This window comes from Rhineura floridana, chromosome 10 (genome assembly GCF_030035675.1).
Source record: "Rhineura floridana isolate rRhiFlo1 chromosome 10, rRhiFlo1.hap2, whole genome shotgun sequence".
In the NCBI taxonomy this organism is placed as follows: domain Eukaryota; kingdom Metazoa; phylum Chordata; class Lepidosauria; order Squamata; family Rhineuridae; genus Rhineura; species Rhineura floridana.
The window spans coordinates 28,731,144-28,743,329 of record NC_084489.1 but is presented as its reverse complement, the minus strand read 5'-3'; the positions used below and the strand labels follow the sequence as shown (position 1 = coordinate 28,743,329).

The window sequence follows — 12,186 nt, the reverse complement described above, 5'->3', positions numbered from 1 at the left end:
TTACTTTCGAGGAGTCCTGGCTAGGATTGCGCAGGCACCAGAAACAACATTCCCCGTACGCATTGGGTGAACTCCTTAGGCCGCAGCCTTAAGCTACTGGAGCTAGGCTCCTATCCTCGCCGTGACCTTGAGAGTTGAGCCCTGCTGGCTTTAGTGCGGCTTAGCCCGCAGTCAACGACAGGTATAGACGCAGGGAGATGCATTTGCGCGTATCTTGCACAATCCGAATACAAATTCCACAGCCTCATTGGGTGGCAGCCAACGTGGGTCGTGCTCAGAGCAGACCTAGTGAAATCCTAGTGATCGACGACGTGACTTGAGCCCATTGATTTAAACGGGTCTACTCTATGACCAACGTTATCAGCCCCTGCTACTATGTACTGACTCTTCAGGGCTCCCTCTCCTCCCCCTTAGCAAAAAGTAAAATAAATTTTCGATGGTGTCATCTGACAACAGAGGCTAACAGCATGCCGTTGAGGAAAAGGGCTCTGCCCATACGTTTCTTTATCGGTCTTTACAGACTTCCTTTTGCTGTAACCGATGAGCACGGCTACCGTCGTGAAATTCAGCTCCTCGGAAGCTTCTCAGGGCAACTAGCTGTATCTCTTCCACCTAACAAAACCCCCGTTATACTACTCTTGAAAGCACCCAATTCATTGATGGCGTTATGTAAGTCAATAAAGAGTTCGTCCCGCCTGGATGCGGTGGGCGCGCAGCCACGTTTACACCGGCGAAGGCGCCTGTAGCCCTGGCGCTGCGCCCGCCGCCCAGGCGCTGCTGGAGTGTGCAACGTGCAAGAAAGCGCCGAGCCTGCAATCCGCTGTCACAGTGTCATTTCGCCAAGAGCCGTTGGGGCTCTTTCAACTTTTCTCCGCCGTTATTGTAAACAAATAAGCACCACCCCAGCAGTTCATCTGGATTTAAATATAGACTTGTTTATCAGTGTCATCCTTGGCGGATTAATTAGATACATTTATTCGCAATTTGCTGTCTGGCACCCCCATTTTAGGAATGCCTTATCACAAGGTGTTAATTGGGGCCAGCCAGGCACTTATGTTTCCATTAAACAGTGTGAGGACTTTTCGCAAGTCCCCCTCCCTCCTCTTTCCTTTTTATAAAGTTAACTGTGCAGTGCAAAAATATACAGGCTGCTTGGAAACGCTGCTGCTGCGGAATGGGAACGAGGTCGATACTGAGCGACTGGGTAATAGGAAAAAAGACTTTGGGAGGGGCAACAGAGGGAAGGCGGAGACGGGGGGAAATGGTTTCTTAGAAGGGAAAAACCATCACCTTTGAAATACTGAAAAATCTTTTGGTGTTGACAACTTGGATCAGTCCCAGTAGGCACATGAAGCGCCCGGTTTGGCCTTCAGCCAGAGAAAGTGGCAAACCTTCAGCACACACAGAATTCTTTATGTGGCGAGGGGAAGACCTTGGTGAACTTGAAAGCTTGCGTAGCCCGACAGAAATCGGTTCAGCAATCTCGCAGCTGCTTAGCTGCAAATGATTTTAACAGTCACTTTTCCGTTTGCCGGCCGTGCAAAGGACTCATTTATTAAGGAGCTTTCACACTCTCCAGCTACACGCATACAAGTGAAATCTCACCCGACCCAGCTTTATTCATGTCTCATTGCCTTGCAAGCGTACTTCTTTCGAAGTAGGCTATTAGGACATGAGTTTTTATCTGCCCTTTGCCTACATGTTCGCTTCCACCTTGCATGGTTGGCAAATCCAGTTGAAAGTCCGTGAGGAAATAACGGACGACGTAATAATTACACTTGATCCACACAATCTTCGGACGCATAACAGCGTGTGAACCGAAGCCTTGACTTTCATATTCTCTCCCAGTCCATTGGGACTCGATCGGTTTCTCTCTAACCCAAGCACTTCACTGCATTTAAATCAAAGCTTTGTGGATCACCTCGCTCTTCATTTCGTTTTAAAGTCTGATTCCCGTACGAGTTTTTTCTTTCAATTGGAATTGGGGGAATTAAGGGGAGCTCCTGTCCAATTGTCCGTGCGAGGGGGAGGCGGGCACCAGCCTAGGTTTTTTTTAATTGAGCAATCTGTGTTTAAAATAAGGGCTTCCGAGCGGGAAGGGCTGAGGATACAATGCCCGAGGATGAGCTCCGTCGCCTCAGTCCGTCTCTGGCAAAGGCGGAGAGCTGCCGGTTCCTTTTCCGTTGGAACAAAAGACAGAAGGGAATCGCTCCCCACCCCATCCCCTCCTCCGATTGCTTCGGAGGCATCGATGACGACTTAACCCCATGAACGATCGCATTTGTACAGCTAGCAACACACCAAAAAGAGAGAGCGCGGGGAAGAGATCGCGCTCCAATATTTTCGAGGGTGGGAAGGATAAGAAGGAATCTTGACACATCTGGCTCCTAACTTTGCTTACGTCAAAAAAAGTCTAACGGCCACGACAAAATACACCTGGCTTCCAATTCACTGAGCTTCGGCCAGGAGCCCAAGTTGATGCATCTGTTTAAAACAAAAAAGTCCAAGTCCACTCTGTTGGATTTTAAGCACGTGGACTAAGGATTCCAGCCCTTGGAAGACAAAACTGACATGTAGGCACCTTATTACGTGGCGTGGGATCAGGGGATTAAGGCTGGAGCTCAGAGTCCTGCTAAAGGAAGTTAATGCAGTTAGCTTTAAACCCCATTCCACAAGCAGAGTTTGCTCCCTCCCTCCTGCAGTCTAGAACTGTCTTTCTCTTGAGCAATGGTAGGAAAAGGCAGGCAACTTTAACAAAGAAACACCTTGCAGGACTGGGCAGCAGATCCAGCTGCACAGCACTTGGCTGAAAGTAAAACTTGCCAAGCTCCAGCTCTGGTGTAGGAAGAGGCAGAGAGGGCCTGGTGTCTTTTTCTGCTTGGTACTGCAGCCCCTAAGGAGAAGAGCCAGCCTCCTAGCTTGCCCCCACTGACTTGCAAAGAGCCTCCCTCTCTCTACTGAAGGCCACCCTATGTGTACCACGTCCTGCTGTTTTGCATTGAGTCTTGGGTGGAGTGGTCACTCATTTGTCACTTTAGGATGGATCATGGAGGCATTTTAGGTAGCTTTGGATGTTCAGGTTTTAAAACAAAAACTTGCTCAATATTTCAAAAATTGGAGGAGTGTCTCTCTACCAGTTGCCCTTTGCAGTTTTCTAACAGAACGCTAAGCAGCAGCGCCTATCATAGCAACACATTTATTAAAAATCATTATGTACAGACAAAAGTCCCAGCCTCCAATAAAACTAATGCTTTGTTTTAAAGTCTTTTGCCACCTCAACATCATACCATAAGAATGATTGATTGAGCAACAGGAGTTACAACACACTTTCAGTTTAGAACAGCTGAAAAATACATTCACCACCTACCAATAAATAGATATTTTGATGTAATCTCAGCATCAGTATCTATTGTCAGATTAGAGGCTGTTTGAAATAAAGAACTCCCAACATACACTAGCTTCAGACACCCAACTGCACTGCCATGTCTAGAATTACACAGAATGTTTTGTCGTAGTCTACAATATATCTAGACAACACAAAGCTGTACACAATACTGAATTTTTGCTACCTTTGTAGGATTCCTTCACTGCTATAACTTTCTGCCAAGTCCTTTAACGTCTCTTCAGACAAGACAATGTTTAGTCATTAAGCCAAAAGTTTGGTTTTGCATACTTCTTGAAGAATTCTATTGGTAAAGCCTCCATTTTGAATATTTCCACTATTCAGCTATGACAATAGATCCAATAGGGCAGTAATTTATTCAAGAAACACCTGCTCTTCCTTTACTCAGAGAACCTTAGAACTGTTTGGAAGTGCATAGCACTTACCCATTGGTCAAATTGTACAACTTTTTTTAAAAAATTGCCCCCTCCTTTCCTGCCTTAAAAAAGAAAGAAAACCATGCTTAATATCAGAATGCTGCTTAGAGGCTCCTTCAAGTCTCCTTCCTTGGGATGGGGGGAGGGGAGGAAAGAGGCCAAGTTATTTTGGAGTGCTACCCAGTTTCTTCCCTTTTTACCTGCAGAAGTCAGTCAAAAGCTTTGGCACCTTCTATAGAATTGCACAAAAACATTTCAAATAGGTGGATGTTAAAGAGTTCCTTTGGCATCATTTATGCAAAAGATCTCTGCACCACCACTGAAAGATTATAGCCAGTCAGGTTTTAACACAAGAGACCAGAACTTAAGAACTGGTATAGAAAGCATAGTAACCCATGCCTTTGGAAGTGTCTTTGCTATAGTCCTCAGTGTTAATGTCTTCACACTTCATCGTTGGGGAATTTTCATTGCTTGATGTGCTTGGGGAGAGCCGCCGCCTTTTACAAGCGCCAGTGTAGACTCCAGAATCATTTGAATCTAGAGACTTTATGGATGGTGGGGTCTCTATCCAGGATGACCCCATTTCTTCTTTCACTTTCTCTTTCGAAAGCAGATCTTCAGAGAAACCTGGAGGACTTGTTCTGGAGGTCCAAGGTAAGCCGGCAGACATTTTCCTCTGATAAGAGCCCCTGCTTCCCCATCCTGCCATGGAGGAGAATGCTGGATCAGGGTAATAGCCCAAGGCATGGGATGTCTGAAGGGGAAGGGATTTGATACCATACGGAAGTAGGGTACTAGGAGAGTAGTCAGTTTCATACGAGTTCATGTCCAGTTTGTTGGTCCCAGACTGCTGGACTGGTGTGACAAACCATCTCTGTGGGGGATTGGTTACCTCTTCATTCTGCTGAGGTGAGAGGAGGCCATTGGTCTGAGGTACAGTTCTTTCCCCATTATAGAATCTAGCTGGTGGCAGGTTGTTGACAAATTGTTCCTGGAAGAAGGGTTGCATGCTGTACCGGGCTCCTGGGACAATCTGGTGGGATCTAGGAGAATCCGTGGGAGATGGAGTTAATCTGTCATTTTCTGAAGCTGTGTACATGCTACAAACACAAGAGAAAAATTCTAAGATATTGTTCTTCACCATTTAAAATGCTGGCATTAACATGCAAGGAGTTTGGATCAGGCTGTAAGGACAGGGTGCTAGACCATTTATTATATATTCAAGATTAAAGTCAGCTAATCTAGAGTCCATTTTTGCAGTGATCCTTATTCTGTTAATTCTCCTAGCTAAAGATTTTGAAGCTCTCCTTAAAAGCCAATATAATTTTTTAGCTATGTGAGCAACATTTAAACATATGGGCAGCTATATTTTAAAAAGAAGTTTTTTGGGTGCATGTGTGCACATTTAGACCTTATTCCAGAATAACATTTTGTGCTACTTCTAATTTCTAAGAACCCAGTCAGCTGTATCTGCTGCAATTTAGTTAAATGAGAAGCTGGGACAGTTTATAATTCAACGTTCATTTTCACCCAGATGGGAAACTATTTTTACTTAGAGAGCAATAGAACTTGCTTCAAGTAAGGTATGTTGACAATTGTTGCTAGCTACTAATACAAATCTTAAATTCATATAATTTTAATCCAAATAGTTTTGTACCATATAGAGATGAGAATTTTACTTACGAATCATAGTTGTCCCGAAAACCTTTTGCAAAAGGATTATGGTCAATTTTAAGCTGTGTGATCTGAAAATATATACACACATATATATATATATATTGGTGTCTACTTAAACACCTCAATTGTAAAAACAATATCCTTCATATTTGCAAAAAAGAGGGGTATTTATTTGGAAAACTATATTTCCTAAATAAATACATGAATGGTAATAATTATGTTTATAACTTTGGTAAAACAGATTAACATAAAACTGTTTGCCTTCAGTAAATCCAAATCTATAAAGCTTAATTTATTCATCTGTTCACGTTCCTATTTTATTACTTAAAAAGGGTGTCAGACTGTACCTCAAATGAAAAGTATTTAGCATGCCAAGTATAATTTATCCTTACATCAGTGTTCTGATAAGCAGTTACAGCTATGAACTGGGTTTCAGGAAAGTTAAATGTCTGCGTCTTAGAAGAGTCATTCATGTCTTCAACACCATCTTCTGTCACTTCCACAATATGGAGACGTGGCTGATATTTGTGCAGAGATTGCAGTACTATCATCTGGAAGAACAAGAACCCTGATTTAGTCTACAACAGACAAAACATCAACCTGACATTCAACTAGCCTTTCATATGGAGCTAGTTCCTCTGTCCCCATGCCAATTTATAATCTTAACAAAGAGGCAAGATTAAGACAGTTAAGAGATTATGTACTGCCAGGATGCCTCCAGCAAATTCAGAGTCTATTGGGCAATTCCGAAAGCCACTGCAGCCTTCCATCAAGTTCCAAGAAACTCAGATCAAGCCTATTCTCTTTTCTGGCTCAGCTCAGTAAATGAAGATCAAGTGCATTATTTTACCTGGGTATTATTATTATTGGCCCCTTTGTTATTAGTTAATTTCAGTTTTCCAAACGAGATCTCCTGTCTCATCCAGTGGGCTCCAGTGTTGGGTGATTCAGGATGCACGTAAACCTTATTGCCTGTTGGAAGGGGAGGGAGGAAAAGAATCAGGAAAAGGTTAATTTCATCTCCCTCCCCCCTCATTGCTTGGAATTAGGCATTTCCCCCAGTTTGGACATAATACCAAGAAGAAAGTGCTCATGACTTTGAACACCATGAGAAAAGCAATAGTGACAAGCAATACAGACTGCCTATCTATAGAACGTTGCATTGCAGCCATTGGCTTCCAGTGGCACAGAAAGTCTGCAAAGTCCATAATAATATCAGGCGTATGAAGAGGGGAGAAATAATGTAATATTGGGATCTTTCATTTTTTAGCAGTGTGGAATAAACTGAGGTCTTCCGATTCCTTTCTCACCTCCAAACCAGTACAGGGTCCCTCAAAGTCATTTTCCAGAGAGAACTCATCACCTTGAGATTCAGAAGTCACATTTCAAAAAGCTGTCTCACAAGTCATTGCCATTAGCCCTAATGGGCTGCTGCCTACATAACAAGAGACACACTCCAGGTGAGAATTTCCATACTTTTATCTCCTATCAAGAGCTTTGTGTAAAACCATCTGGATTAAGGAAGGAAGGAAGTGGAAGGCAAGAAAAGTCCCCTTCCCTTTCCTCCCCCCAAACCCCTCTACTCCTGGTGGGGTCTTCTTACCTTGCATATTGTTATCGGCTTTGCCGCATGTCACCCACTTTCCCCCCTGGAAACGCCAGTGGTTGGGATCGGCTAACACCACCTCCACGAAGACGTTGTAGTGGGCGGTGGGATTGAGGCCTGTGATGTTGAAGCTCAGGAAGGGGAACATCCGCCTGATATTGGAAAAAGAAGGGGGGGCAATAAGAGGCTGCATCGTCAAGAGCCCCCACCGAGGCTCTTGGCAGCGCGCTTCGGCCTTGGCTAGCACCTGGGCCGAGAACATGGGGCAGATGGCGGCTCCCCACGCGAGGCTTTCGCTCCAAGTCCCTCTTCCGCGAGCATCAGAGCAACTGCCTGGAAAGAAGGGCTGGAGAAGGAGGAGGAGGGTCGCCACCCGTCCCACAAATTCATCGCCTCGAAGGAGGCGGAACTCTTCCAGGCCCCAAAGAAGCTGCTGGCCCCATCCCGGAGCGGGGCCTTAAAACTGTTCTGCCCCTAAATGTTTTACAAACAAAAAATAAATGTATTACAGCTTCCCACACACACACTTTTGGTCCCCCCCCCGAACTTCTAGGCTGGCTACAGGCCTGCCAGTCTTGTTACCTAGGGACCTTGACCCATTACCGGTCCGAAGGCTGGAATGGTCTCAAATCGTCGTTTCCTTTCGATTTTATATGTTGCACACGTATTTCCCAGAATCTTTGGGCAGAAACTGGGTCATTCTCTCTCCCCTCCCCTTCCCTCCCCGATTCTATTATCCGAACCAACGACGATTTTGAGAACTGGACAGTGTCGATTCATGTCTGACATCTGATAAAGCCAGTTTTACTTAAAGGTGGGAGGGGAGGGACAGAAAACCTACCAGTGTGTCCTAATTCGAATAAAACACAAGGCTGATTTGGATGTGGAGAGATTTGTTTGTTATAAATCGCAACCCGGAGCCCAGTCTCCCCCCGAAATCCTAAAATTTAGATTTGCCTGGCTTCGATCGGGCAGCTTCAGGGCGTTGCCTTCCCGCGCCAGTTCAACATCCCGATCCTAAGAAGCTGGGAAAGGAGAACCGTCTTCCAATTTCGATCGAATTTTATTTCCAAGCAACGAGTTCCGGGGGTCGGGATGTTAAAAAAACCCTCAACTTCAAATACGGTCTGGCCGGGTTTTTTTTTTTAAAGTTAATTCCTCGCACCCGGAGCTTAGGCATACTCTGATCGTTAAGCACACTGGGTTCAGTGGCGACTACTCCCAAGGAGGAACAGAAAAACTGGTCCAGAGCCCAGACCTACGCATAACAACTTCCGAGTCCCACTATATTCATTGGTGCTCACTCCCAGGGAAATGGGCAGATGTGATTCGCTTTGGGGGAAGAGAGACAGAAAAGTGGGGGGGGGCAGAGAACTTCATCAAAGAACAGTTGACGATCGGGGAAAGAGGAGAAGGAGAAGAAAAAGAAGTCAGATCAGGTAGGAGAAAGAAAAAAACACGAAAACTTTTAGGGCACGTTCAAACCAGTTTAACTCTAGGACACTTTGGGTGCACTTTGAATTTATCTGAATCTTTCTTCCTACAGTTCTCTAGCCAACGGCACTTCTAAAACTTAACCTAGCGATTTCATCAAACCGGTTCATCAAAGCAGATTAACGCCACCGAAGCTCAGAAGCCGTTTCTAGGAAATTCGATTTGATCTAGCGGAACCCGAAATCGCCCCCCCTCCCAGAGGCTAAGTTAGCCAATTTCTCCAAGCGCGATCCTGGCGTACCTGCCCTGCTTGGTGATGATCATCTCGGTCTGGTGCCGGTGGAACTTGAGCCAGAGCGGCCGGTTGCAGAGGAAGACTTGAGCTCGGAGCCCGCCCGCCCCGCCGGGCATCGCCAGGGCGCCCAGCCCGCCGCAGGAACCCGCTGCCGCCGCCGGATAAGGGCTATAGAGGCTGCCCGGCGGAGCCCCTTGGCTGTACTGGTAGGCGCCGGCGGCCGACCCGAAAGGCGTCCTGCTAGCCGCGGTAGAGAAGCCCCCGGGCGGCGACAGGACCGAGCCGTAGGGGTAGCGCGTCCCACCGGACGCCTGGTACATGGAGCCGGGCTGCGCGCTTCCCGCCGCCCCCGCGTACGGGAAAAGGGCGCACGGGCCGCCCAGCTCGGCGCCCCCCTGCGGACCGGGCGATTGCAGGTAGTAGCGCTCAGGGCTCAGGCCGTCCAGCGAGTAGCGCGCAGGCGCCGGCACCGGCGGCAGCACCTCTTCCTCAGCCGGGCAAGGCGAACTCTTGCGGCCGCCGTCCACCACCGTCGCCGCTTTAGTGGGCCCCTGGCCGGCGGCGACAAAGGGTGGCGTGTCGCCCGCCGCCTCGGCCTCGCCCAGCATCCCTGCTGCCGCCGGCTCCGAAACACCGCCGAACTTCTTCGGTCCCTTTTCCAAGTCCAGGCGCGGCGGCGACCCCGAGCTAAGGTGGCGCGTGGAGCCGCCCGCGCTCTCCAGCGGATAAAAAGGGGCGCCGGGCAGGTTGGCCGTGCTCCCCAAGAGCTGCTCCCCCAACTGCATCTCCTCAAGAGCCCCCCCTTCTCAGCTCCTAGAGAGCCCGTCTATGGAGAGGCGCTGAAGGCGCGCACCTCACAGCGCCTCAGCCGGCACCAACGTCCTGGTTCACCAGTCTCTTCCAAGACACACGAAAAAAAGGACTTTAGCCGCCTTCTGTGGCGACCTCATTAAAAGCCCACCCACCTGACCCCCACGCCTTAAAAACCACACAATTGACTGCGATTGACCAACCTTGGGAGCGTTTATATAGGCGCGCGTACACTCCTCTCCTGCAGCCTGGGAGGGGCTTGGAGGCGGCTCCATTCGGATGCGAACATCTCCTTTTCTTGCCCACCTATTGGCTGATCTCGGTGACACTAATTTAATTAGACAGCTACTAATTGGAACAAGTCACCTGTGACTTAAGTGCTTTTTTTTTTTAAAGATTTCTTTCTCCCCCTCCCCCCGCTCAATTCTTTACATGAGCCTTCATGGAAATTTGGTTGTACGTGTGGCGGGGGGCGGTTTTCTTAGGCGAAGAGGGCCAAAAATGAAGCTGCTTGGCCTTTAGGATGGCCCCTACCTGAGAGGGACGGGTGGCTAACCGGAACTCCGTGGCTAAGGCTGGTGTTTTGTTTTGTTTTGTTTTTCAGCCCAGGCCTGGTGCTTGGCGAATCCTGGGCGTGCTCCTTTGAAGGCCAGAAATCAACTTTCTGAGGGGAAGAGATGAAAAGAGAGCCGCCGCCTCGGCGCTCAGCGGTGCCGTCTGCAGCCTAAGCGGCCATTTCCCTCTTCGACACGGGGGGCCTCGCTGTCCCGCGGTGGCTTGAGAGGCTGCAGGCCTCGGAACGCTCCGCCAGCCCCTCCTTGGTTGTGGCTTTGGGGAGAGAAGAGGAGACGTCGAGGCCGATCCACATATTCCTTGAAAGGCAATGAGTCGGACTGGGCTGTCTCAGGCAGGGTCTGGTCTGGCCTTCCCTCCTCCTTCCCCTCCCCCCTTGAGCATCCTTCTACACATATCTAAGAAGTCGTCTCCCCTCCCCGTTTTACATGCAACAGCAGCTACGTCGGGATGTGTTTGTGTGCGACCTGCAGAGCACTTCACACCTTCGCGGGGATTTCCTTTCAACCAGGCGGGAGGAAAGGACGATTTGCACTCTCGGTTTAGAACACACGTACCTTTCCTGCGCCTCTCCGCTTTGAAAGGGGGAGGGAGAGGAAAAAAAGGGAGACGCGGGGAGGATTTGCCTCAGCAATTGGCAATTTTGCTAAAAACAAAAACAAACCGACCTGTTTCCCCAGCGTCGAAGTTAGCCAGGAGAGCGATTCCACTCCCTCCACTTGGGGATAATCTCTCATGCCTGAATCCTGTCTAGGCCCGAACAAGTTGAACAGCTTTCCAGCCTTTCAGGATTTGCTTGGGAGTCAGCCCCATGGAAGTCAAGGGGGACTTTCTTTTAAGGATAAACAACAGGCATAGAACGGTACAGTTGAGTTCGGTCCCGTTTTTAATGGTTTCTTTCTTTCTTTGGCTTAATTTTATTTAGGACAAGAGGCCGAAAAGAAGGAAAGCGAAGTTGTCCTGCAGATCCAGTGAAAACTGGGGAGGGAGGACAGAACAGAGAAGGTTAAATGAAAAGCCAGGCAGATTTCGCTTGCAATTCAGCTTACGGTTTCCGAGCCCAAGCCCTTGAGAAGTGGCCCTGCGTCGGCCCCGCGGGAACGGAAGCTGGCGTTCTCTTGCGCAACAGCTCCCATTCATCTCTGTGAGACTTGCGCAAGGGAACGTCTAACGGAAGCGGCTCGTCTTTTGTAGCCAGAGGCCGGAATCTCCTTCCGTAGAGATTTCCAGGAAATGGCGTTTCTGGGGACGCTTCCGAAATATACGGTGTGACAGACCATATATATATATATATATATATATATATATATATATATATATATATATATATATATATATATATATATATATATATATACCCTCTTGCGTGAATTTAATCAAAGACATCGGGAGACGCACAACCCTCCATTTAAAAGGGTACAAGGGCATGACGGCAACGCAACACCTGGCTCTGCTTAGCTGATCCGGCTTGTTTCTTCTTGAAACATGCTTTCTCCGTATCTCTGTTTCATTCCGTCGCGAAATCGTGACTTTTTCAAATAAAAACAGAAACAGCTTTTAAAACGAAGAGAACTAGTAAGTAGTACAACAGCAACCAAAAATCCCTGAGGGAATTTACTTTTTCTTTCCCAAGTTTTCGTTTGTTTAAAACCCGGGTCAGGAAATAAATGGCATATTGGCTCTCCGGGCGGCGAGCTCTTTGGGTCTGTTAGGCCAATGCGAGTTGCTCTAGGCTCCTATTGTATAATGGAAGTTAAACCTGTTGGTCCGAAGACCTACTGATATTCATATAATATATATATATACACACACACATATCAACGGGTTTAATCCCCCCTTTTCCAACAGAAGGGAAGAATTTTTTTCTGTTTAGGTTTCTAAAACACAATTTTCAAAGAAACTTCAAAATATATCCTTTGCTCATCTTTAAATGGCGTTACTTTTTTTTAAAAGCCTTGAATTTTAAAATCGC

The 12,186-nt window shown here is 47.4% G+C and overlaps 1 protein-coding gene across 2 annotated transcripts; it reads right to left on the bottom strand.

Moving 5' to 3' along the window:
* Positions 1-3,182: 3,182 nt before the first annotated feature.
* On the bottom strand, positions 3,183-9,815 carry EOMES (eomesodermin). 2 transcript variants are annotated; one of them, XM_061586001.1, is made up of 6 exons: positions 8,838-9,815; positions 7,100-7,254; positions 6,347-6,468; positions 5,889-6,047; positions 5,503-5,564; positions 3,183-4,919 (listed from the first exon to the last, which is right to left on the bottom strand). In XM_061586001.1, exons 1-6 carry the CDS (start codon positions 9,614-9,616, stop codon positions 4,184-4,186), a joined length of 2,013 nt encoding a protein of 670 aa, XP_061441985.1. In that variant the 5' UTR covers positions 9,617-9,815; the 3' UTR covers positions 3,183-4,183. The 2 variants fall into 2 exon arrangements, with proteins under 2 accessions (XP_061441985.1, XP_061441986.1); XM_061586002.1 differs by having other exon boundaries at positions 3,183-4,862.
* Between the last annotated feature and the right edge of the window lie 2,371 nt (positions 9,816-12,186).

Bases quoted from the DNA above. Each gene is read 5' to 3' on its own strand.
- EOMES (XM_061586001.1), bottom strand. From the start codon at position 9,616: ATGCAGTTGGGGGAGCAGCTCTTGGGGAGCACGGCCAACCTGCCCGGC. The intron at 6,469-7,099 runs GTAAGAAGACCC...CCCTTCCAACAG, and splicing joins AGCCGATAACAATATGCAAG to GCAATAAGGTTTACGTGCAT. The intron at 5,565-5,888 runs GTAAGGATAAAT...ATATATTTTCAG, and splicing joins CTGCTTATCAGAACACTGAT to ATCACACAGCTTAAAATTGA.